Source organism: Microtus pennsylvanicus, chromosome 3 (assembly GCF_037038515.1).
Source record: "Microtus pennsylvanicus isolate mMicPen1 chromosome 3, mMicPen1.hap1, whole genome shotgun sequence".
Taxonomy (NCBI): Eukaryota; Metazoa; Chordata; class Mammalia; order Rodentia; family Cricetidae; genus Microtus; species Microtus pennsylvanicus.
The window spans coordinates 61802208-61830131 of NC_134581.1; the positions used below are offsets into that span (position 1 = coordinate 61802208).

The following is a 27924-nucleotide window of genomic DNA, read 5'->3' on the forward strand; positions in this document are numbered from 1 at the left end:
GGGTTGGAAAGATGGCTCAAACAGTTAAGAGGGATGGTGGTCTTCTAGAAGATGTTCAGAAAACCTGAGTTCATTTCCCAGTACCCACATTGAGCATCACACAACCCCGTTGTTTGGGGGCTAGGGTTCATGTCTCTTGTTCTTTAATGCAAGTAGGCTTTATTTGGATTTATGGTAGAAATGATGTGTAACTTCTGGAATTTATATTTTAAAGGCCAGGTATGTTGCTTTTTCTTGTTGCCAAAAATATACAGTGAGGAGGGTAGTCTTTAGTAAATTGTACTGAAAACAGATAGCCTCATTGACAAGACTAAAATTGGACCCCCTTCTCTTAATTTATTAGATTAAAGAAAAAAACAATCCAAGTTCCCACTCCTTCCCCTCCCATTTCCTCCACCCCCCCTTCCACCCCACCCCCTTCTAATCCTAAGATAGGGTAAGGCACATTGCCTTGTGGAAGGTCCAAGGCCCTTCCTACTATATCTAGGCTGAGCAAGTTATATATCCAAAGAGAATAGGATCCCAAAAAGCCAGTACATGCAGTAGGGATAAATCCTGGTGCCACTGCCAGTGGCCCCTCAGTCTGCCCCAGCCTTGCAACTATCCACCACATTCAGAGGAACTAGTTTGGTCCAATGCTTGCTCCTTCCCAGTCTGGCTGGAGTTGGTTGGACCCTACCACATATGAAAGTCAACTCAAAGTGGATTAAAGTTTTAAACTGAAAACTCAATCTCTAAAGCTGCTAAAAGAAGACGTGAGGAAAAAGTTCCAATGTTGACTTTAGGAAAGACTTTTTATTGGTGCCATTTTTTTTTGATACGACTTATAAATCACAGGCAACAAAAGCAAAGATAGATAAATAGGATTCCATGGAACTGAAAAGCTGCACAGTAAAGGATAAAGGAATCTTGGAGAAACAACTATAAAATGAGAGAAAATATTTTCAAACCATATATCTGATGAGAGGTTAATACCTAGAGTTGACAATGAATTCAATTCAGTAGCAAGAAAACAAGTTAGTTTTAAAACTGTTTGAAGGACCTGAAAAGACATTTTCTGAAGACAAAGTGGTCCACAGGGCTGGAGAGATGGCTCAAGGGTTAAGAGCACTGGCTGCTCTTACAGGGGTCCTGAGTTCAATTCCTAGCAACCACATGGTCACTCATAACCATCTATAAAGAGATCTGGTGCCCTCTTCTGCCCTACATGTGTATATGCAGGCAGAATAGGTAAACACATAAATCTTTTTTTTAAAAAAAAAAAAAAAAGAAGAAGAAGTGGTCCACAGGTATATGAAAAGAAAACTGTTCATGTGACTAATCACTAGAGAAATTAAATCCTTAATCACCTCACACCCAGGAGAGCTACAATATGATCCAATAATTCGTTATATGGATATCTCTCCAGATAAAGTTAGATCATTGTGTCAAAAAACTGAATTTATTCAACCATGCTCATTGTAGGACATTACACAGTAGCTAAGACATGGAATCAACTTAGTGTTCAACATGGATGAATGAATGACAAAGTTGTTGCAGTAGAAACACGCCTTATAGAAGGAAATCCCATTATTTGCAACGACATGGAGGAAATTGGAGGACATAAATAGGAGAAATAAGCACAGAAAGACAAATTCTGCATGATGTGATTATAAATAGAGTCTGACATAGTCAAACTCATAGAATCAAAGAGCCAGAATGGTTACAGTGTATTACCTACTTAAAAAATATGTATATGAGATAATAGATATCTTAGTTTAATTTAGCCATTCTGTTTACATATATCATAACAATTTATCTTACATAAATATATAGAAATTTTGTTGATTAAAGTTTTAATTAAAGTTGAAAACATTTAAGTACTTTTTTTTTAAAGATAGGATCTCTGTAGTCCAGGCTGAGCTTAAACTTGTGGTGATCCACCTGCTTTAGGCCTTCCAAGTGCTTAGTTACAAGTGTAAGGCATCATGCCCTGGTTTGCAAATATTTTTAGAAATAGCTAACCTAACAGGAAAATTAAAAGCCTAAAGATCTACATAATTCATAACATAATATCAAAATATGCAAATCAAAAATTGACAAGACTATGAATAGGCAAAACTGTAATCATAGTGATCACTTCAGTAACTAATAGGTTATGCAAACTCAGAAATAAATGCAAAAATACTTAAAATACAACTAAATAACACAGGTAACAATTTGACCTATTGATGTTTGTATGACTGTAGTTACAGCTCAATTGTAAAGTGTTTGCCTAGCATTCATAAAGTCCTGGTCTAAACTGTAAAAAAAAATATTATGGACATTAGCATGATGTTATACAGCAATTAAATAGGCATGTTTCATTATTTGGGAGTATATTTCTTTATGTGAGTCATCTTAAAATAATTCATGAGTTACAAAGGAAATTAACAACAAAATTTAGTAAATCGTATAAACTAATATTGATAGGAACTAGTAAAAGTTAAGGAAGTTTGTCATCTCCTTCAAGATCAATTGATTCTCCCCGCCGCTCTGTGTGTTTGTTTCTCAAAAATCAGCAATTTGAACATTAACTTCAAAAATGCTAAAAGTAGCAAATTTAAACCAAAGAAAATAGAAAAAAAGGAAGTGTTAAGTAAAAGTTAATGGAGGGATGGGAAAGCATCAAAACAGAGTCAGTAAAGCCAGAGTTAGTTATTTGCAAAGAACAGTGTTGATAAACTTCAGGCTAGGCTCCCATATATTTAGTAAATGTTTTTATCTACTCAAGTGCTAATTCAAAAGACCTGCAATATCCAGCGTTAGGGTGAGGAACACTAGAGACTTTAAATAAACTATTGATGAGTATATACACTGATAACATTTAAAAATACTGTTTGGAGAGCTACAAATATCACTAGGGTTTGATCCCCAATATTGCAAAACCAAACCTGTTTGACAGAATCTATTAAAACTGTATACATAAAAGTGTCCTATCATATAGTGGAGTACGCTATAATAAGAACACTGGGGCATTAAAAGTCATGCACAGTAACCTTCCTGCTATATTTATTCACAAGAAGTCAAAACTGGTAATGATTCGGATGTCCATCAAAACCTAGGATGGCATTTTATTATCAATGAAAATTGGTAGGCCACCTCTATATTCAAAAGCATAAGAAAAATCTTAGAAGCACTCTTAAAAGAAGCTAGGCACAAAAGAATATAATTGTACTTTTATAATATTCAAAACCAGGCAAAATTAATCTACAGTTTTTGAAATAAAAAGAATAATGATTATGTTTGGAGCAGGGCAGAATAATGACTGAATGTTACAACGCCAGGCTTCTACTGTATTAATGCCTTGTTTCTGAATCTGGGTAGTAAAGTTCAAGCTGTTCATGGGTGTCATATGAAGTCATTTCTCTCTCTTTACTGAGTACAGGCAAGTTATTGTGTACTACAAAAACCCATTTGGAAAATTTTGTTTTGAGCCTTGTCCCATAATGAAAGTTTTTTTTTTCCTGATGGGGAAAATAGTTGATGAGAAGTGTGTGTGTGTGTGTGTGTGTGTGTGTGTGTGTGTGTGTGTGTGTATTCACACATATATACATAATATCTCTATGTATGTATATACAAATGCAGTCAAATTTGTCTGTTTTGTTATTTTTTATGAAGTTATAGCTGTAGGAAATGCCATAGTGAGTGTTATTGCAGAAAAGGTTATAAGTTCATTCTTCATCTGTTAAATATTTCAGACTTACTATCTTATCATTAACTCTTGGGATTTCTACTCATGCTATGACGTGAATTAGCTGGTGGTGTATTTCCTGTCATCTCAGATTGTTGATAACTATTAATATGGGTCATGAGTTGCTTTTTTTTTTAAAAAAAATAGAGGAATTTTCCCTTTTTCTCATAGCATTTGTAAGAGTGTATGATAAAGTCCATCTACTCCACAAAGAAAAATTTCCACTTCTGTTCCACTTTTGTTCTGGGAACAAATTGACAATTTCTGAATTGGCCATTTTCATGGCAGTGTTAATATTGTCACTAATCTACAACTAATGTTCCAATTTTTTTTTCTTTTTGAGTTTAAAAAAAGGGTATGGGCCATTTTGTTTGCATGTATGTCTTTATGTGCTGTGTGTGCCTGGTGCCTACAGCCAGAATAGAGCATTGGATACCCTGGGACTGTAGTTAGAGACAGTTGTGACTGCTGGTTCTGAGAATTGAACCCAGTCCTCTGAAAAAGCACCCAGTGCTTTTAACACTGAGCCATCTCTTCAGCCCCTTTACCATCTTTCCTGAAGCCACAGCCTCATACCATTCTCCTCTTACTCATCTCATTTTCTAAAAAATATCTCTAGCCACATTAAGAAACTCACCTTCTGTTTTCTTCCCATTTCCTTCATGATAATCAGCCAGCATTCTGCTGTCATTCTTTGGAACTCTCAGTTCTCTTGGATGCTAAATAAAACACAAATTTCCTATGGTAGTGTATAGAACACATCCAGAGCCTTAAGAGTCAAGGCTGAAAAAGTTTACTGGGGTTAGAACATTTCAACATGTTAAAAAAAATTATAATAAAATGTTGAAATAACTTTACAACCATCTTTAATTGATGTTTTATGATAATTGCTTTATCAACTATTCATTATTCTAATCCCTGCCCCTCTCTCTTTGGTATTTCAAGACATGGTTTCTCTGTGTATCCCTGGCTGTCCTAGAACTCACTCTGTAGACCTAGCTGTCCTTGAACTCATAGAGATCTGCCTGCCTCTGCCTCCTAAGTGCTGGGATTAAAAGTGTACACCATGACCTCCTGATTCAGTATCAATTTTTTGATAAAATTTTAAAGTTTTAGGTATATCCAGAGAATTCATCATTCACATTATTATGTAGAATTTTAATATTTTAAGAGGATTTTTTAGATTTATTTTATGTATGAGTGTTTTGCCTGTGTATATGAATGTGCATCATATGTGTGCCTGGTGTTTGTGGAGTTCAGAAGAGGGCATCAAATACCCTGGAACTGGAGTTATGATCCACTGTGTGGGTGCTGGGAACAAAAGCTGGGTCCTGCAAAGGTATTAGTACTCTTAGCTGATAAGTCATGTCTTTTTGTCCCAGGAATTTATTATTTTGTTTGTAGTTCTGTCTTCTTTTAAAATAAAATTTATATTCACTAGAATATACAAATATTAAGTTTACTGTTCATGAGCTCCATCAGTTGTTCTTCCCTGTAAAACCAAAATACCTGTAAGGATGTAGAATATTACCGACATAGCTGAAAATTCCCACACGCCCTATCTTATGACTCTCAGTACATCTGTTCTTCTGATTTTTCAACTATAGACTAGATCTTGCTTGTTCTAAAGTTTCACGTGGAAGCAGTCATATCATCTGTAGTGTTATATCGCACTGTAGCCTTATTTCACAAAACTTAACATTTGAGATTCATCCATGTTGTTGTATTTATTAACAGCCGAAGGGTTTTGTTTCTTTGGTTTTTTTTGTTTTTCAAGACGTGGTTTCTCTGTGTAGCCCTGGCTGTCCTGGAAATCTGTAGACCAGGCTGGCCTCAAAATCAGAGATCTACCCGCCTTTGCCTCCTGAGCGCTGGGATTAAATTATGTGTTCCACCACCTCCCACCCAGCAACTGCTGATTTTTTAGTTTGGTGATTATTATGCTTCCATGATGATTAGTGGTGGTGAGTACTTTACTCTCTTGCTCAGTTCAGTAGTATTGTCGTTTGTGAGATATTTTCTAAAGTGTTGCATTCCTATGTAGATAGTATGTAAAATAGCCATATTAAAGAGAATTCTTAAACTCTTGTATTAGAGAGTTTTATTTGTTGAGCCTAAAAAAAATGGACAATTGAAAATATAAAAAAAACTAACGTTAAATATTGATTGAATTTTAAGCTTTATGTCTTTAAAAATAGCTGAATTTTAGCTCTTTATCATTTCTGTTGTTAGCTTAGGATTTGAAATTTTTCTCACTGTAGCCCCTTGAAATTCTCTTGAAGTAATATGAAATAGGTAATTTATAAATAAATTCAAATATTTTTGCCTACATGAAGTATTTAATAACTGTTCCTATTATTACATAGTATGTTCTTAGAGTTTTCCAGAGAAACAACCAGCAGAAAATAGAGGTGTAGGGAGAGTTAAAGAAGAGGGAAGAGACTTACTGTAAATACTGACTCAACACTAGAGCGTGGCTGAGGGGTCTCATAGCCTACCATTGTTGGAAACTTAAGAAAGCTGTGACGTGTGATGGTCAGACAAGTGGATGGTTTATAGTCTAATATGAGTCAGAAGGCCTATAAGCCAAGAGTACTTAAGAGGAAGAGGAGCTGAGTGTCTTTGCACAGAGAGTAGAGAGCAAGTTCAGCCCTCCTTTACCCTTTGTTTCTGATGGATTGGATGATACCCATGCACACAGGGGAGGAGAGCTTTCTTTTCTTCATACATCAGTACAAATGTCCCTCTCTGGGACTTCTTCACAGACACAGAGATAACCTTGATCCAGATACCTGGGCACCCTATTGCCCAGTCAAGTTGACACTCACAATTTACAATTATAGTGTTACTCATCTTGAGTACTTAAATTATCCTTAGATAATGTTACCTCCCACACTTGTAAATTATTGAAATAACTTGGCTCTGCCTGAGTCCAAGTCAAAGAGAACTGTAGAGTTTCTTAGATATCACACCAGTATGTTCAAGTTAGAAAGTAAAATAAAAGCAAGTTATATAGGTTCAAGGCATTATTATCTTCAGCAATTCTTAGTGAGACTGTAATGATTGGTTACCAATGGATGTTTAAGAGAATTATACTTCACTTGTTCATATACTTTATTTTTAAAGTTATAAAGAGATTTAATAGTGCATGTTTAAATACTTAACTTACATTTGTTATTGAACAAAATGTTTTTCTCTGTGAAACCCCAGAGACAAACATGGTTACTGATCTACGGATTCACCGAGCTTCTGAAATCCACCATATTATATTTCCTTCTTAAACTCTTGCCTTAACTTGTTGAATATTGCTGCATTTGAAAACATTGGAATAGTTAGGGTTTTGGAAGTATGATATATTTTGATTTGCTTAATTTATTATATTAGAAGTAACACCAAACAATTTTTACCTTATTTTCATCATATAATCCATATGTTACATGGATAATATAGAATTACATGAATAAGCCTAAAATTTATCCAAATTATCTTTCCTATTAACAGGAATATATTTTCACATGTATCTTATAGCCTCCAAGGCAAAGTATACCTAAAAACATACTTGAAATTCTAATTTAAAATCCCAGAATTTTTGATTCCTAGTATAGTTCGTTTATATAGAATAATACCACTTTAGTAGTCTTTGTTCTCTCCCAGTGGCTTTTAAGCTACTCCATATAGGAATTTTATGCTATGATCTAATGTATAGGACTGTACATTTGTCTTTACAAAGCAGTGCCTCCCCATACCACCAGAAATGTACTGTTTTCTGTCCCATACTTTGTAAGATTTCATTTTCTGGAGACAGCAGTAAGTCATCTTGACAAGGGAATGGGAATTGTCTGCTCTACTTGGGAGAGCTGTTTTATCACTGGCATTGTTTAGGATTGCTAGCGAATGCTGATAACCAAAGTAGAGGGTTTAATTATCAACCTAAAATTCTACAGTGTATCCCATCCTTTAGTGTCTGCGTCAGAATTGGCAATCCTTAGTGGACTGCCTGTACCGTGCCCGTGGGTTAAACAATTTGAAAAATGAATATTCTGCTTTCTATCCAACTTTCGAAGCTTATTTTGGATAGTAAATCTAATGATTTATTCGGTTCCTAAGAGCTAAAATGCTCATTTCAGTGGCTATGTGGAATTTTAAAGAATATGTACTTCGGTTTGCATATGGAAAACTTATAAAATATTTTTTTGTTTAATAGGCCTGGAGAATTTTCGTGGATGGCAAAGGATAGAAAATAAATATCACTAACAGATTGGTAGAGAACATGTTGAGAGTACACATTCCTCTCTGGAATTCCCTGGATTGTATTTTGGGAATTATGTACCCAGTGTTTCTAATGCACTCACAGAATCATTTCTCTAGACTATAAACTACTGCTACAAAATAACAGTGCTCTTTTCCAGATTATCAGTAATTCTAAAAAGTACATAGGCAAAAAGCTACCTTTCCTCTCAACCAACCAGAAATGCTGCTTTTAAATAGTTCACATATTTAAAATATTTATAAACAAGATCATGTTTTTCTTAAAATGAAATGAAACTATTCATTTTTGGCATTTTTTTTATGTTGTCTGTCATGGCTTTTTCTATGGCAACATACAAATCTACATTACATAGTGACATAAACTTGCATTTTATACATAATACCTTATATCAGACTTAACAACCTCTAAAATATATATAGTAAGAATGTTAGTTTTAGCTAGACAGTGGTGGCGTACGCCTTTAATCCCAGTACTTGGGAGGCAGAGGCAGGTGGATCTCTGTAAATTCGACGCCAGCCTGGTCTATAAAATGAGTTCCAGAACAGGCTCCAAAACTACAGAGAAATCCTATCTCAAAAAAAAAAAAAAGTTAAAAAAAGGTCTTAATGACCGTTCTACAGCTGTTGCAACTTCTCAGCTCTTACGGTACATCAGAAAATCAGCAACAAAGTGCTTAAACGATTGGAGTTGGCTACTTTTTGAATTATAATTTTATTTATAAAAATGGGCTACTTATTTGGTGAAAGAAGTAGTCCAGTATGCTTATTTGTTTATTCTGTTCTCGTTATTAGTTTTTAATGGTTTTAGGGTCTCTCTACTATAAGTAACAGAGTTTTGGACGTGTTTGTGCATGCCTAATTGTATACCTGCTTGTTATCTTTTTGTGATTTTTTTTTTCCTCCCAAGCCCTGCTGTATTAGTCAGGGTTCTCTAAATAATCAGAACTGATGGGATGAACAGGTAGTGAGATTAGTTATGAATGAATAATATATGGGCTGGAGAGATGGTTCATGAGTTAAGAGTACACTGCCTGCTCTTCCAAAGGTCCTGAGTTCAATTCCCAGCAATCACATGGTGGCTCACAACCATCTGTAATGAGATCTGGTGCCCTCTTGAGGAAGAGACCTGGTGAGTCATCCTCATCAACTTGGACTATGAAACCCAACATGGACAAGTTCAACAGAACCCCCATATGCAGGCTGCTCATGCATGTTTCAGCATTGCCAGGCCATAAATTTTATTTTATATATATATGGAATTTGTTAGTGACTTCCAGGTCATGGTCTGAGTAATCCAGCAATGGCTGTCTCCTTATTGGAAGGCCAAGGATTTGGTAGTTGTTCAGACCATGAGACTGGATGTCTTAAGCCCCAGTTTGTTGCTGGTATTCCCAAGAAAGCCCAGTTTTCACTATAATGTTAGAATCCTGAAAAAGTAGGTTCTAGCACCAATGAAGGGATGTTTCAGGAACAAGATAGATGAATTTACTAGCCAGAGTAAAGGCAAGCACACAAAAACCAAAGGCTTTCCTTTTTCATATTCTTTTATGTGGTCTGCTACTAGATGGTCTGACCCAGATTTAGGATGGGTCTTCCACCTCAAATAATACAACCAAGAAAAACCCTTTACAAGTGTGCCTAGTTGCTTAGGTTTTAGTTTATTTAGGATGTAAACAACTTGACAACCAGATCTAACTATTACAATTGCTATTGTTAAAGTATACTCTGTATGTATGGTTTGAATATTCTAGCATTTTATGTGTGTGCTTCCTCCCTCCCCTGTTGGCCTCATTTTTTCTACTCAATGTACTTTCAGATTCAGCCATGTTGTTGAATTCATCAGTAGTTCCTTGCCCTTCTATTGAGAAACATTATATTATATAAATATATCATGGTTGTCTATTGAAAGACATTTTGTTTCCCAGTTTTGGCAACAGGAAATAAAGATATCAAGAACTTTAGTGTTTTAATTTTAGGCATGTATTATTTAAAAAAGAAAAATTTATACTTAGCATATGCCTGTAATTTGGGGGATGAAGAAGGTGGAGGTGCCAAGAGTTCAAGGTCATCATAACAAGTTGGAGGCCCACCTGGACTAGCATGATAGATATGGATCTGTTTACATTCTTCTACATGCTGACATCCAGTTATACCAGCACCATTTGTTGAAGATGCTTTCTTTTTTGTGGTGTGTATTTCTGATTTCTTTATTAAAAATCAGGTGCCGAAAGGTGTATGGATTAACTTTGAAGTCTTCGATTCCATTGATCAAAATGTCTGTTTTTATGCCAGTACTATGTGGTTTTTATTATTATAGCTCTGCATTACAGCTTGAAATAATTGATGGTGACACCTCCAGAAGTTCTTTTATTGCTCAGAATTGTATTAGTTATCCTGGGCATTTTGTTTTTCTATATTAAATTGAGGATTGTCCTTTCAAGATTGGTAAAGAATTGTGTTAGAATTTTGATGAGGATTGCATTGAATCTATAAATTGCTTTTAATAGGATTGCAATTTTTGCTATGTTGATCCTACTGATCCATGAGCATGGAAGATCTTTCCATCTTCTGATATTTTCTTCAGTTCCTTTCTTCAAAGACTTCAAGTTTTTCTCATGCAAGTCTTGTTACCCCAAGGTATTTGATATTGTTTGTGGATGTTGTGAAGGATGTTGTTTCCCTGATTTCTTTCTCAGCTTGTCTTCTGTATATAGAAGGGCTACTGATTTTTTTTTGAGTTCATATTGTACCCAGCCACTTCGCTTAAGATGTTTATCAGCTGTAGGAGTTCCTGGTAGAATTTTTTGGGTCACTTATGTATATTTTCATATCATCTGCAGATAGTGATACTTCAATTTCTTTTCCAATTTGTGTTCCCTTGACTCTTTGAGTTGTCTTTTTGCCCTGGCTAGGACTTCAAGTACATATTGAATAGATATAGAGAGAGTGCACATCTTGTCTTGCTTCAAGTTTCTTTGCATTTCATTTGATGTTGGTTGCAGGCTTGCTGCAAATTGCCTTTATTATGTTTAGGACTTCTCTTATATCCTTCCAAAAGTATTCTATGTCTGTTCAAGTAAACAAGCATGCATGAAAGATACAGCAGACAGTCTTTAGAGATGGTTGTCATCAGGAACAGATTGCTGGGACCTGGATTGAAAACTATTTTCGAAAACCTTGCTTAAGAAAATGAATATCAGAGCTGGGTAGTGGTGGTGCATTTTTAATCCCAGCACTCAGGAGGCAGAGACAGGTGGATCTCTGCAAGTTCAAGGCAGCCTGGTCTACAGAGTGAGTTCCAGGATAGGCTCCAAAGTTACAGAGAAATCCTGTCTTGAAAACCAAAGAAAGAAACAAAGAAAAAGAATGGGTAGTTGTTTAAGTGAGAAAAGAAATGACAGCAGATTAGTTTTTTTAAGTTGCTAAATACTACAAACAGTACAAAAATCTACCTTAATTATATAATGCTCCGCTTTATTACCTGTGTCAGTGATTTTATAAGGTACCTTTGTGTTTTAGTAGAAGTCAAACTTGGTTCTAGGATTTATTCAAGTGAATGTAAACCTACACCTTTACATCTTATTACTGAGTTCAGTTAATATAATGAGGCACAGGAATATTCATGGAAGCTGTTCTTATACTGTGATAACTTAAGTATATTGCAGCAGTCTTGACAGACTATGTCCCTTCTTTTCACTGAACCCACTAAAAATATGTGTGGCTCAGTTTCCCCTTGGCTTCCTATAATCTCAGCAGTGACATCAACCTGTTTACCATCTACTATCATAAAGAGGGATTAGGGTGGAAGCATAACCATTCTTAGTTGGTTGTGCATTAATGTAGCAGCTTGTCTTGGTAATATATCCTGTCATCTTTGCACCCAGGAAAACTGAAGCAAGAGAATTGTGAGTTTAAAACCAACTTGGGCCTTATCACAAGGTCCTTTCTCAAAAGTGACAACAACAGAAAGCCATACACAAAAGCAATATGGTAGCTTACTGTTTGGTGGTTCCAGCCTCTTGCTATTTCAAACATAGATCAGAAACTATTGTCATTATTTATGTAACTGTTGTATTGATCTCATAAGGTAAAACTATTAAATCAAAGAATACATGCAATTTTGATTTTGCATAGTAGTTGGCTAAATTACCCTACATAGATTGTTTTTATTATACCAGTGAGCATGTTTGTTTCTCCTGTATATGTCAGCCTAAGAGTTTCTGGTTCCAACTGGAGATGGCATCAGATCCTACAGGTTTGGGCCTCAATTCTGTATGACTATATCCTCTCCCCATTCACAGGCCAGTCACAAGTCTGGACCTCCAAAACTTCTGACTAACCAGCTTTAAGTTAGTGTTCCCATAATTCCCTTTTTGGGTTCCATTAATTTGTTAGAATGACTCATTGAACTCAAGAAAACACTTAACTTATACTCATTCATTTACTATAATAGAAATACTAAAGATATTATAAAAAGCCAGGTGGAAAAGATGTGTAGAGCAAAGACATGGGTATGGGCCCTAGAAATATATGCCCCCAGGTACACATTGAGCTGTCTAGAAGATCTCCAGAACTTTGTCTTAGAGGGTTTTTGATAGATACTTCATTGCATAGACATGATTGATTATGTCAGTGGCCATTAGTAATAAACTCAGCCTTCATTCCCTTTCAGGTTAGGATCTGGTGCTCAAAGTTCTGCCTAATCATGGTTGGTTCCTATGGTCACTAGCTTCTTTCCTGAGGCAGTGCCAGCTCTCCAAGAGTTGACTCATTAAAACAAACGAAGCTGCCATCTAATGAACTTGGGATTTGTGTGTCAGTAAAATGAATACCTAATGAATATTAACAATATCCAAAGTTGAACATGGTTAAATTTTGTGTCTCTGATTTAGTATCCTCCTATTCCTTCCTCCAAGAGCACTTAAATCATTTTTTTCTTATGCTGCTATGGGTCTGTGTCTGTGTAATCATTAAATATTTTACATGTATATAATTTATTTGATGTAGGGAATTGTGAATCTAGCAATGCTGTTTTTCAGGTGGTGTCTCTAAGATCATGAGATTATGCATCTTTTCCTCTGATTTAATGTGTCTCTCTAATCATGGGAATTTCTTACATACTTAGAACCTTATTTGTTCCTTTGTCGTTTTATGTCCATTAGCAAAGCTTCATAAATTTCTGAAAGGTTTTTTTAAGTGTGGTTGCATATATACCTATTTTTTAGTTATTATGAATTATACTTTAAATTTACATTTATATTATGTTTTGGTTGTTTGAATATATAAGTGACAACAAAATACGTTAGTTGTTTACTCTGTTTGCCAAATTTTTATATTTAGTCTGAATTAATTTTCAGGTTTTTTTTTCCTGGCTTTTCCTTTTCTTTTAAAAATTGTGTAAGTAACAATACCACCCTTAAAAAAAATCAAACATAGCAGCAATAAATATCCTTTCCCCACTCCTATTCTTTTACTCAGAGGGTAACTATTGTTATTAGTTTAGTAATGCGCAAATCAACAAAAACAAAATCTCTTCTCCAAAGTAACACACCTTTTGACTTCAATTTTGAAGTCAAGGTATTTTCAAAATACCTATCTTGGATTAATTCTGCAGCATTTATAAGCAAATACCTTTTAGCAGCTGTTGCTCCTTCCTCAGCATTCAAATAATTTAAAGAGAGCATAGTAGCATACAGTATCAAGATTCTCTGTGTATTTTCCATCCTTATGTGGCTTTAGTTTAACCTCTATTTCTTTTATTTTTATTTTTAACTTTTGGCTTTTTGAGACAGGTTCTCTGTGTATCTTCGTCCTGGAACTCCCTCTGTAAACCATGCTATCCTTGAACTCACAGAGATCTGTCTGTCTCTGCCTCCCAGGCAAATCCTACCGGCATGCACCACAACAACAGGATTCTCTCTCTCTCTCTCTCTCTCTCTCTCTCTCTCTCTCTCTCTCTCTCTCTCTCTCTCTCTTTTTACTTTAACCTTTAGCCTGTATATATTTTTAACACACTGTAAACCATTTAGAGGTTTTCTTCCTCTTTGAATCTCTCTTTACTGTATATCTCTCCTTTTCTGACCACATGGGTCTTTAATTTGCTAAGGAATATGGAGAAGTTTTTTGTCACAACTCTATGGCGTTTTAAGGTCCTTGCTAGGACCTTAAACAGTGTGTCCATAAACAACATTGAAAAGCTCCTATGGCATTTCAAGGTCCTTACCAGGAAGCAAGCTGCAACAATGTGTTCATAGCTCTGTAGTTGGGACCGCCTGCTTGAAAGAGTCAGAGTTTTCCCTGGCAGGACGGCCCAGAAATCCGGCATTTTAAAACAGTGCAGCTTTCTTCCTGCTACAGCTGAAAACCGAAATGCTTTACTCTAGTCTTTTCCAAGCTTTCTCAGGCTTTTTGTGGATGCAGTTATTCACGTGGGCACCATTTGTAACAGCTTGCAAGGGGGAATTTAAAAACCCACTCAGAATAGATCAAATTAGGCCGGCAGAGACTGTCCGGACCTGTGGATCTCAGGAGGCGTGGAGGTTACAGCTGAGGGAGGGCTCATGCCAAGCCGAGCTGGCCAAGCCAAGCTGGCGGCAGGCAGCTGAGCCAGAGGCAGGCAGCCAAGCCAGGGGATGGGTGGGTGCAGGGGGTTCTAAAATCAAACACTGGGCACCAGAATAATGCGCAAATCAATCCCACACCAGTTTGGATTCAGAGGGGTATTTATTTAGAGGAAACTTATAGAACAATGAACAGCTGGAAAGGAGTCTAGTCACTGGAGCAAGAGCCAGAACCAAGAGAGCGAGCTGAGGCTTGCCGCTCTTTTTTAAAGAGAAATAGACCATGCCCCAGTGGGCTGGTATTTCAGCAGCTATTGGCTGAAGGAGCAGAAGGTGCTTCTGCAGCAGTTTAGTATGTATACTTGTAGATTTTTTTTGCAAAAGCATTAGATCCATGAATACCTAGAAATATACATTTTTATTAGTGAATAGAATCATTTAGTTTTTTCTGTATAGGCCTTGTAGCTTTTGTCTTTAGAATTTTCCATTTTTGTACATATAGAACTAGAATCAATTTAAACTGGTACATAGGAAACTTTCATATATGCATGTCACCTAGAGAGCTTGTTAAAGTACTAATACTTATTTAGAGAACGTGAGGTGGAGACAGAGGTTCCATTTTCTTAGTAAGCTCTCTGAGGGTGCCAGTGCTACCATCCTATGCTACACTTTGACTAGGAAGGCTGTGACATATGCATCCACTTATCTCATGGTTTGTATAATCACCATTCATAATAATCACTAAAGAATTTTCCTTCATTACAGTAATACACATTAGGATTTATCTGAGACTTTCTTAGATGTTCCTTTAATAGACAGTCTTTGTAAATGGTGTGTTGGAGAGGGCCACCTTTCAACCCTATCTACTCATTTATGTCTTTCGTTTTTCATATTTTCTTGAATTAGCTGTTACCTCCGACAGGATTTTAAATAATCTCATTGATAATGAGTCTCTAGTGGGAATATAGAACTGGTATAGCCTTTATGTTATTAAAAATTTTTATATATGAAAACTCCTTGACTTAGTTATTCCATTTAGAAATCTATTCTCCTGAAACTGTTATATAAGAATGCTCATAATAGTTATCTGTAGTAGAAAGTCAAAGATAATCTTAAATGTTCATGAGTAGGAGGGTGGGTAAATAAATTGTGATGTGGTCATATTGTGCTCCTGTTCAGAGGTGACTGTATATGTATTCATATGTAAGATTATAAGGGGAGGACACAAATTGCAGAAAAGCATGATCCCAGCTATACTGTAAAAAAAAAAGTGTAATGTCTGTTAAGTACAGAGAAAGAAGACTTAAGAGAAACTAGCATATAAACATTGCATCCTTGAGAAATTTATGCATTGTTTGAAGAAAAAGAATCTTACATGACCATCTAATTCGCTGATAGTGCTGGTTAGTGGATTTCAGCTAATATTTGCTGATTGCCTGCTTAATTTAGGCTCCTGTGTTTTCAGTGGTAGATGAGGTAGTGAGGGGGTAAGGAAATTGAGAAAATGGGCCAATGGAGACAGTGCTTCTTTAAGGAACTGCTTTTAATTAAGATCTGCAGGATATCTACTTGTTAACTAAATCAGGAGGGATGGGCTAGGGAAAAGGAGTGAGAGTAGAATTTAAGTATGGACATGAGAAAAGGGCAGGATATTAAAGTCTGGTGACAGTTTTATGGTACAGTCTCTGCAGAATTGATGTCCTCATTTTTCTTGGAATACAGAAGAACCTATTTATTTACCTTCGGTAGAATGGGAAGCTTTCTCTGGAGAGAGAGAGAGACTGTGTATGTGTGTATGATTTCTAATACATCTTTGTTAGTACAGCCAGTACTTATAACAGATTTACAATTACATTGTTAAACGATCTCTAAAAAGATTTCAGTTTTAAATGCTTGCTTGGAAGAGATTCTGTCCATTGTCAGTTGTTTTTTAAGGATGTGGGTGTCAGTTTGTGAATTGTAGAAAAAACTTAAGACCATCAAATGTATAGTTTAACATGAAACTGGAAAAAAAAGTATTTTTTCTAGTTAAAGTGCCCTTTGAGACTCTTAGTACCAAAGAATTAAAAATCAAACTGTCAAACACCAGCATTTGAGAGCTAATGTAAATGAAAGCCATTATCTTCCAAATTGTAGCATAATAAAGTGATTTTGTAACTTTGGTGTTGGCCAGGACAATATTGTTGTCTGTTTGAACTGAGTGGCAATTTCCAACATTATTCTACAGTGCTGGAATTAAGTTATGTTTTTAGCAAAAGAATTTTGGAAGTATAATGTTTGTTTTGATATTAACATTCTACTTGTGTATTTAGCAATTAAAATGACTCTTGTAATGATGGTGGTATTAGAAGGGAAGGGAGCTGTCACAGAATTTGAAGCTTAATTATCTCTTTGGTAACAAAATACATAATCTTCCACTGCAATACTATTTTCTTATGGAAATTGACTGATTTGTTCTCTGGTTATCTGCTTAACTTTCTAACCACAAACATCTACATCTATATTTAATTGGTGAATACTATATAAAGAGTAAAAATAATCCAAACACCAGTAACAACAAAAATCTCTTTACTTTCTCTCAAACATATCTTCATTCCTCTTGGTGGCATTGGGGGCTTTGGTGTGTCATATAGTAAACCCCTTTGTTCCATCAGGTTTACTAGCAAATAAATGTTCATTGCAATGAGTCGCTGGTCCGGTTCAATGCCTCTGGTTTCTGGTACACCATCGTCCCTGTATCCTCACCAGAATTCCTCTGGGATATCCTGTTTCTACCCTGAGCCTTGGAGATCCTGAGGCTATCATTCCACAGGCCCAGTCTATTCACCAACTCCTGCAGGTCCTAGATGGGGTAGATGCTAGGTAGGGTAGGCCAACCCAAGGCCTGGCTGTGGGCCTGGTTGGTAGGAGCTGGTCAGTCTAGGCCCCTGGGTATACTTGCTTCAGGTGAGAGGGCAGAGTCAGCTCCCCTAGAGCCATGCCTTCAGGGTTGGTTTAGCCTTGCCTGTGGTTGTGGGGTGGGAGCCACCTCTCCAGCTTGCAGGGGTCAGCTCTCTTGCTACAGTGTCCAATGAGAGACAAGGCAAGCTTTCCCAGGGCCAGCGAAGGGCGTGGCCAACTTAGCATGACCCCTGATTTCATCTCGCATGATTCCTAAGGCCTTCTAAGGTGACACAGGCCATAGATATTAGTACAGACCCCAGCTTCAGCTGTACCACGGACCCAAACGTGGCCCTCGGCAGCAGCTTGGGCCTGGACGACATTCTGGTTCTGGGTGGAAGGAATGGCCACTCAGGTGGGAATGGTTCTGTTGGCTGCATGGCTGCTAGACACCATCAGGTTGCAGCCCCAACTATGTGGCCTTTGGTGGCAGCACTGACCCCAGCCATAGTAGGACTATGATCCTTGGCAGCAGATGGGTCTGGATGTCACCTCTCCTGGTGAGAGTGTGTCCCTCAGCACCAAAATATTTGAAACGTTTAGGAATACCTAATAAAATATGAATAAAATTCACTTTGATAGAGCATTCAAATACTATGTAAATACTATGAATTCTGTGGTCTAAAAATTTGTTGATATGTGAATAGCTACCTAATTTTATTTTAATTTCTTTTATATTTTGAAGCTCCACCTGAATTCTTGAAACAACCTGCTAACATATATGCTCACGAATCTATGGATATTGTATTTGAATGTGAAGTCACTGGGAAGCCAACTCCAACTGTGAAGTGGGTCAAGAATGGGGATGTGGTTATCCCAAGTGATTATTTTAAAATTGTAGTAAGTATTTTTTCAAAGAAATACTTTTATTTCTGAAACCTTTTAAGTGTCTTAAATATAACTAAAAGATGTATTTATATATACCAATTCAAATTACTGCAAATAACAAAATAGAAAATCACCATCAGCATTTCTTGAGAAATACAGTGTGTGCATACCTATGTGTGTGTTTCTCGTTGCCTCCCCATTCTTCCTCCCTTTCTTCCCCCCACCCCACCCCGGGTCTCACTGTGGTTCTGGCTGCCCTGGAATTCACACCAGATTGGTCTGGAACTCACAGAGATCCGCCTGGGGATAAAGGCATATGCCACCCCATCCCGGTCTCTCTGGAAGTATAGATAGATGATAATTTTGAAAAACATCAATTATTTATTTAACAAACTATACAAAGCCTAGCCAAAAAGTTATAATTCAGTGCACATACTCTTCAAAGTAAGAAAGAGCCCATACCAACAGTTCTAACAACAAAAACCCTTTTAGACAGTGAGTGCATCATCACATAGTGCCTTTTAATTTAATTTGCATGTATTAAAAGAATTTTTGAAGTAGGTACAAGCAAAATATGGTGATAACTCATGTGTCATTCCAGTCCTCAGGAGGTAAAGGCAGGAGGCCAGATTAGGTCACTCCTTGAGGCTGTCTCAAAACTGTGGCAAAATTGTAAGTTCAGAAAGTTAAATGTGGAACTGGATTGATATCTCATTCTGTAAAATGTTTTCATGTAAGCATGAAGGCCTGAGGACAGTCACCAGGAGAAACCCACATAAGGCATTTTCTGTTGTAATGCCAGCACTGTGGAGAGGGAGACAACTGAATTCTAGAGGCTCATTGGCCAACTAACCTAATCAGTCAGTCTCTCAGATCCCAGTGTGAGAAAAAAAGATGTTAGATGTATCTAATAATTCTTTGTCAATTATGCTTTTCATTTCATATGTATTAGGTTTATAGTAGATATTTTTATCTAGTAATAGTACCATTCTCTAATATTTTACTAATAGGATTATTTAGGTTTTAGTAATAATTATTACTGGTATACCTAAAGGTCTTTACATAATACTTAGTTAAAAAGCTTAGAAATAATTATAGTGTTTTAAAGACAATGTCATTTTACAGATTTATCCTATAAGTAATTCATTTTTTGTGGGGATGTATTTTCTGTTTCTGAAATGCATAATCTCATGTTAACAAAAAGTTTCTGCGTATTTAACATTAAAAAACCAATTTGTTGTAGTTAAATTAGCATTTTTCTTTTATCAGTATTTACATGTTGTTAAATTTTAAAGCAATGTTTATGCTAAGAACATTATGTCTTCTGTCTCCTTGAGAACACATCCTTGAGATTTTAAACTTATGTTCCATCAGTGAGGTCATAAAATTTTATGTATGTTTTTCTTCCTTAGAAGGAACATAATCTTCAAGTTTTGGGTCTGGTGAAATCAGATGAAGGGTTCTATCAATGCATTGCTGAGAATGATGTTGGAAATGCACAAGCTGGAGCCCAGCTGATAATCCTTGAGCATGGTAAGAGGGGAGTAGCAGCAAGCTGAAGGAGCTGATATTGGAGGCACTGTTACTCCAGGGTGCCTTGTGATTGCTAGCTTGCTTGGTAAAGCCCAGATGTGACACAACTCCAAGGAAAAAAGCAGCAGTCTTAAGTCATTTCTGTCACTTCAATTACTTTGAGGGCTTCAGCAGGTAAGAGCACTGTCTGCTCTTTCAGAAGACCCAGGTTTGATTCCCAGCACCCACATGGCGCCTCATAACCATTTGTAACTCCAGTTCTGGAAGAGATCTGATTCCCTCTTCTGGTCTCCTTGGGTAGCACATGTGCTGTACATATCTATATTCAGATGAAACACTCATACACACACACACACACACACATACACACACACATTTTAAAAAAAAACAGGGACTAGAGAGATGGCTTAGCAGTTAAGAGCACTGGCTGCTCTTCCAGAGGTCCTGAGTTCAATTTCCAGCAACCACATGGTGGCTCACAACCATCAATAATGAGATCTGGTGCCCTCTTCTAGTATGCAGGCATACATGTCGGCAAAACACTGTACACGTAATAAATAATTAATAAATAAATAAAGCCAGGTGGTGTTGTACACCTTTAATACCAACACTTGGGAGGCAGAGGCAAGTCGATCTCTAAGTTTGAGGCAGCCTGGTCTTCAGAGTGAGTTCCAGGATAGGGTTACACAGAGAAACCCTGTCTTGAAAGAAAAAGGGAAGGAAGGAAGGAAGGAAGGAAGGAAGGAAGGAAGGAAGGAAGGAAGGAAATTAAAACATAAAATTACTTAGAGATATATTTTCAGATAATGTTAAAAAAGAAGTTGATATTAAGGAAGAGAAAAACTGAAAGTCATACACAAGTGTTTATCAGAACCCACTTGTGTTGCTCTCACAGCTGTATTTCTGCCTTATAAGGAAAACTTCTTAATAATTGCACTAAATTTTTGTTGTTTTTCCAAAATAAAACTAGTGTGCCTTTCATTCGTTAAAGAAATACCTGTTTATTATATAAAATAAATTCAATCAACATTCAAAAAATAGAAAAGGATACAAGAGTCAGAGGAAACTACTGTAATTTGAACAGGGAAAGCTTAATGTAATGAGTTATTAATTCTAGAGAGTAACCAGGATTTAGCTAGTAAGAAAAGACCTCTTGTAAATAGCAGCAGTAGCCCCTGGGTACCTTCACCTAAGGCTGAAATCTGGGCATCATTGGAAAGAATGTGGCTCTGGCTTCCTAGATAACAGATAAGTAGATATAGTGCTTTGCTGTTGAAACTTATAATTTACTTTTTAGGGTCTGAGGAGAGTAGATCATAAGTTGATTGCTCACCAGAGGCATTTTCTGCAAAAACACTCAAGAGGGTGTATGTTGGGGAAAGATGTTGGCTATCAGAACCTGCACATGAGAACTAACAATGAAATCCTCTCCGTCTATAATTGGTGTCTCCAGTGCCTGTGCTGATATGTGTAACATGTCTGTCAGCTGAGAAGAGGAAAAATTATATTAAAGGTGCCTAGCTTCATTTTGTCAAGCAGGAAGAAAAACTTGAATTGGGAATTGGAAGGCAGTAATTCTAAATCTTGCCATCTAGGAGTGTTGCATGGGAGACATAGAGATATCATTCCATTGGACATTTTCCATGTTAACAAAATAACAATGTTGTTCATTGTTGGATAGAATATTTACATAGTTTTATATAATTTATTCTGTTGGTTGTGTTTAACTTATCCTCCTTTTTGTTGTTGTTTTTTGTTCTGCTTTTATGAACAATATATTACACTGAACCTTTTTATGTGATTATGTTCTCATACTAAATTGATGTTGTATAGCAGTCTGTCTTAAATTGGTGAGCTTAAATTGGGCTTATTTTAGCAGCTAAAGCTGTTTTCTTTTTTTTTCTTCCATTTTGAGCATTTTTTTGTGAATGCATGGCAAAGGTAGCACTATAGATATCTGATCTTTTGCCTCAGTCAAATAAAGTCACTTAACTACAGTTTCAACAGGTTCCTCTGACAGCTGTCAGTTAACCAGGGAAGCTAATTGAAAAAGCTGGCACCTTTTCTGACCGTTCACTAAATAGCATGTGGGATTTATAGATGCTATTTTAAAATATACTTGAAAATAATGTTATAAAAGGTATAAAATATTTGAAACGTTTTTCACCCTCTTTCTGTGGTTATACCTTTCTCTCATTCATTGGAAATGACTTTAGCAGCTTTTCAAGTTTGTAAAATAAAAAAACTCACCAGCTGAATGAGTGAAGTATTGTTGGATTTGGTTTTGTTTTGTTTTGAAGTATGAGGGCAATGATTGTCTATCTGGTATATTCACATCCATCTAAGCATTGGTGCTTCAGAATATTTATGTCTGTGATTGCTACTATAAATCTTACCAGTATAAATGGGTGACTGTGTTAGGAGCATCTTAATGGAGCTTTCTTCTGAATGTGCTTGGTGGTATAATAATTTTATTAATAGTATGTTTTCTTCTTTGGCTTTGAGAACATTTAAGGGCTTTGGGAATTTTTTGTTGTTATAATCATATTGACAATGCACTGGCAAGTCATAGGCCTTTTAGAAGGTTTTAAGTCCCATGTTTATTAAGTTTGTTTCCTATTTTTGTCATTTTATTTTTTTCTTAAAAGTTAATTTACATGTATGCGTGTGTGCAAGCTTTTCTGTATGTGTACCATGGTCCCTTGCAGGCCAAGTTTCAAATCCCCTAGAAATGGAGTTATAGTTGGTTGTGAGCTGCTTGATGTGGTTTTAGGAACAGAACCTGGACCTCTACAAGAATAGTAAGTCCTCTTAACACTGAGCTATGTATCTCCAACCCCTGCTTATTTGTTTTTGAGATGGAGAGAGTGTAGCACAATTAATAAAAACCCAGAGACAGAAATTGGGGCTCAACCTAAAGGTCAGAAAAGCAAAACAGCCAGTTACTGACTCTTACCTCTACCTCAGTCCAAAATGGCGATCCTGTCTCCAGGAATCTCAGAATGATACTGTGTAAGAGACCTGTCTCCTCCCGTCTTACATTCCTCCCTAGTGCTGGGATTAAAGGTGTGCACCACTACTGCCCAATTTCTATGGCAAACAAGTGTGGCTACTGAGATTAAAGGTGTGTGTTACCACTGTCTGGTCTGTAAGGCTGATCATTGTGGATGTTTTACTCTCTAAACTTTAGGCAAGCATTATTTATTAAAATAACAAATGAACCCATTATGATTGTTTTATTTTAGTTTTTTCTTTAAGAACTTCAGCTTAATATCCTTAAATTATTTTTTATTTATGACTCTGTCTTTTATCTTATCTGTCTTAAGCTCATGGACATTAATCAGACTTACTCATTTAGACGCCTTTTTTTTTGTCTGAATCTGTCTTTACTGTGAATCTGTAATCCTTTTCTGACCAGGAGCACTTTTTAAAATGCTAAATGGGCATGACTAGGACTAACACTGCAGCTTTGCCTGTTGGCTCTGCCCTATCTATCCATCGTGGTGGAGGTATGTTCACTGCCTCTGCAAGCCATGCTCACCACCCCAGTTCCAGGGACGCAGCAGGTCTATGTCGCCATTAAGCAACTAGTAGCATGCTGCTCACACACACCATTTAAGTGCTCAGCCTGATGCTTAAGAATCCATACTCCTTTAGCCCATCTGAAAGCTGAGTTGATAAAACAGCCAAGTAGGGTTATATGAATTGTTTTAGCTTACCACAAAAGATTGAAATGGCTGCCAGAAATTAGAGGGTGGAGCTTTCAATTTTAACTAATTCTTTAAGGCCAAGTATGCACTAGTTTGGAAGATATGGAGGACCCAGACACCAAGGGATCTCTTGTTTCCTTTCAGATAAATTTTCCTGGTGTTCTACATAGTATTCCCAGTTGAGAAGAAATCCAGAATAGGAGGATCAAAGTTTTCTTTCAGGTCTAGAAATAAAGGAGGTGTTCAATCCTGTTGGGAGGTAGACACAAGCCTCTCACATTTCCTCGGATCCTTTTGTAAGCCTCAAACTCATGGAAAAGGAACAAAAAACCTGCTTGTTTCAGATGTTTCTGGAGAAAGTTTAGAAACTGCACTCCTTCTGTGAGGGAAACTCTTAGTCACACACACACACACACACACACACACACACACACACACCTACCTCTTGGGCCTGGCCTGGGGAGATATACAGGATACTAAAGATTGAATGTAAAATGTAAGGGCTTGCACATGCTGGGTAAATGCTCTGTTACTAAACTACACACTCTCTGTCCTTGGAAGGAACTCAGAACACAGGGGAAAAGAATCATTGTTACTGAGGGGAAGGATAGAAGATAAAGCTCTACTTTTTATGTTTTAGGCTCCAGAAGGCACTGATATCAAGAAGCCTTTTGAGAGTAGTATTTAAAATTAAGAACATGCCTACCTAAGATCAGCATAGTACAAAGCAGATTTAGCCTGCCATAGAAAGAATCACCGAGCCTACCTAAGATTGAAGCTGGACAAGGACAGCAGAGAATTTCATCTACTTATCCATGAGACTAGCACCAAGAAAGAAAGCCTTTATTTTGAAAAAGGTTATAACGTGATGAGAAATTGCTTTTGTAATAGAGTCCAGAAATGTTTCAAAACTAATGGAAAGAAGAATAGTTGGGGAAGCCTTCTGTCTCTGGACACACGACAGTGGTAGTCTTGTCTATAGAGCAGTTTGAAGCTTGTGGTATACAGTAAGTGGCTGTAACAACTAAATCTATACCAGACTCAATTTCTGACTATGTTGACTAAACTTCACTCTAATAGTTTGACCAGAGAACAGGCATACCAGTGCCAAGGTGTAAATGACACTTAACTCTTAACTTAGCTCTGCATTCTTTGTTCTTCACTCAGTGAAAAATTTATAGACCTCCCCCAAAAAAGCAAAGGAAAAAAGCCTATTCAGTGTTGAAAGATACAACAGTAAACAGAACCAGATTCAAGAACTTTTTACTTCTTTATATAACTTCAGTGCAAAGATACTAGAAAGTGTACCACCCACTTGCCATTCCTTACAGACTTTTCTTTTAAAATCTACTCAGACATTGTTTTACAGCCTACAAAATTAACCAAAGAACTGAAAACCAGATGATACCATACTTAACATGGTCCAACAATCCTATTTCTTGGTAGTTGCCTAAGTTGAAAAATTACATCCATATGAAATGAGCACTCAAGTCTTTATAGCACCTTTATCCACAAGCAACACAACTTAGAACAACAAAGATAGTCTTCAGTATGTGCATGGGTAAGCTGTGGAGTATTATTGCCTGGGCGTGTTTTAGTTAGATAGGCTACCATAAGTAAATGTGAGTCTTAAGGATAAAGAAGATAAGAACAGAGCAAAGGAAATAGTTAACTAGGCAGTAGCTGTGATTTTGGTGGTGGTGGTGGAGGGAATTGGGGGCCTTAGCCTTTAATGGCTGAGCTACCTCTCTAGTCCAAGATGGTGATTTTTAAAATCACAGGATGAGAGGATGTAGCTCGGTGGTAGAGGGCTTGCCTAGCTTGAGTGGGGCCCTGGTTGAGTAACCAGTACTAGATGGCAAGGGAGAGAATAAAACCACAGATCCCCAAAAGAAGCTCAGTTACCCCATTGTAAGCTTAACTCCAAAGTGATAATGGTAATAATGGTGATGACAGTGAAAGAAAATGACCTGTATGCATCATGGTTAAACACTAAAGACCAAACATAAGAAAATTGTGGAATAAAAAAATAGCAAAACAAGCCAGGTGGTAGTAGCGCACACTTTTAATCCCAGGTCTCTGTGAGTTCAGGGCCAACCTGTTCTACAAGAGCTAGTTCCAGGACAGCTAGGGCTGTTAAACAGAGAAACTATCTTGAAAACCCATAAATAAGTAAATAAATAAATAGACAGACAAAGCAAAAAACAGTCCCACTAGGACTGTTAAACAGAGAAACTATCTTGAAAACCCATAAATAAGTAAATAAATAAATAGACAGACAAAGCAAAAAACAGTCCCACTAGGGCTGTTAAACGGAGAAACTCTGCCTCAAAAAATAGATAGATAGATAGATAGATAGATAGATAGATAGATAGATAACAAAGCAAATCAAAAATGGTCCCATGAGATACATCTTCAAAATAATCTCACACCCAGTGTTCAATGAACACTGTATAAGAGGAAATGGAAAGATTTAAGAGCCAGAGGATCAGGAAGTTTGCTGTGAGATTGTGTCTTCTAGTAGCATCAGAAGGTATAGCCAGAATATGTCACCAAAACGGCTGACAAACGTGAATAAAAATGACACCAATGAGCATCCCAAACTAGATGAGTCTCAATCCTACACAAAGAACTGTAGGCAACTGAGTAAGGCTGGGAGCAGGAGAGGTAGTCTTCTCAAGGGTAGAGTACATCAATTGGTTGTCCACTGCCAAATGGTCAGCTCTGAAAACATACATAGAAGTAGCATTATATGGACTCAACATGCTATATTTAGGAATATATTTGTATGTGAAAAAATATATATACAATAAGAATTAGTGAGAAAAGAGGCCATCACTTTGAAAGAAAGCTGGGAGAAGCATATGAGAGGTTTGGAGGACAATGATGGTGTGTTGCATAAAGTAGAGATGATTCTGGCAGGCCCCAGTGATATCCTTTAATTTGGCAGGATATAGGCAGAGACTTGAACAGCATCAAAGAGGAATGATGAAAATTAGCGGGCCCTCCTTCTACAATTATCCTCCTTTGAACCTCTTTACCTTTGTAATTAGTGGCATTGTGACCTCCAGAAGTGATACATTATGGCTATATAGCAATTCCTAAATCCTCTCACCTTGTATTCTTGTTTGTGTAGATTTTTTGATATTTGTTTTTATCAGATATATTAATATTTTAAAAATAATTTTCAAAAATGGACTAGATTAAGGTTGACACACTGTGCCTCAGGCTGGATTCATTAATTTCCTGTATTTTTTATTGGAATATAGACATACACATTTATTGCCAGATTATCTATGTCTTTATCTGTTTCTTGTTTGTGGTCATTTCATACTATAATGACAAAAATTGGTAGTTTAGATAGAGATCAAATGGCCTGTAAAACCTAAAATATTCTCTTACCTTTTATAGGATATGTTTGCCAGCTACCAGACTACGTTACAAATGTTTAATAGTTTGTGATCTAAGTTATTTCTCACTTAAGACCTTTTAAAGGGAAACATTGGAGCAGAGTAAAGGAAAAGAGAAGTAAAAGGATAAAAACACAAGGATGGGAACAGGAGCAGAAAGACAGATCTAGGAGGAAATGTGTGGCAACTCCATGTTAACTGTCAGGGGGAGAAGTAGGAACTGCTGATACATTGTTAGTGCATCCTTCCCAGGAGCTGCACAGTGGAGGAAACCAGTGAAATGCTCTTTATGTTCAGATGTGAGGTATTTTATGTCATGGCATCAGGAAACACAATTTCTTACTGAATTAGGAGGTAGAATTTGAGAAGTATTGTTTCAATATTTTCTTAATCAAAACTTTTAAAATTTAAGTTGAAGCTGGCAAGATCACTCAGTGGATAAAGGCACCTACCACCAAGCCTGATGATCTGAGTTGAATCCCTGGAACCCATAACGTGGAAGGAGAGAACTAACTCCCTCAAGTTGTTCTCTGATTGTTTCATATGTATGCTATGCCTGTCCACACATACACATGTACACATTTGCACAAATAAGCAAAGTGTAATAATTTTAGGAAATAAAACTATGATTTAAAATATACATATTTTAAATCTTACGCATTTTTAGTAACAGAAACACTCTTTGTTGCTACTTCTTTTGTTGTTGGTATTGGTTTTTGGTTTGTTTTTGAGATATCTGCCTGTGTAAGTCAGGTTAGCAGTGAGCTCACTGTCATCAGCCTTCTAGGTGCTGGGATTTCATTGTTTACCACCATGTCTGGTAGCCTCAACTCCTGGTTTTAAAGACTCTTTTAAAAACTATTTAATTGAACATATAACGGAATTACTTCTATATTATGATATTTCAAATTAGTGCCTGTTTTTAATAGTTGTCTGTTGAAAGATTTTCTTAAGTGTTAGTA

The 27924-nt window shown here is 36.7% G+C and overlaps 1 protein-coding gene across 12 annotated transcripts in view; it reads left to right on the forward strand.

Moving 5' to 3' along the window:
• Positions 1 to 27924, forward strand: part of Neo1 (neogenin 1) — a 159972-nt gene that overhangs the window by 61110 nt on the left and 70938 nt on the right. For all 12 annotated transcript variants that reach the window (XM_075965707.1, XM_075965699.1, XM_075965708.1 and 9 more), the window contains exons 6-7: positions 18167 to 18321; positions 19722 to 19842. In XM_075965707.1, coding sequence (XP_075821822.1) covers positions 18167 to 18321; positions 19722 to 19842 — 276 coding nt within the window. The remainder of the gene's footprint in view (positions 1 to 18166; positions 18322 to 19721; positions 19843 to 27924) is intronic.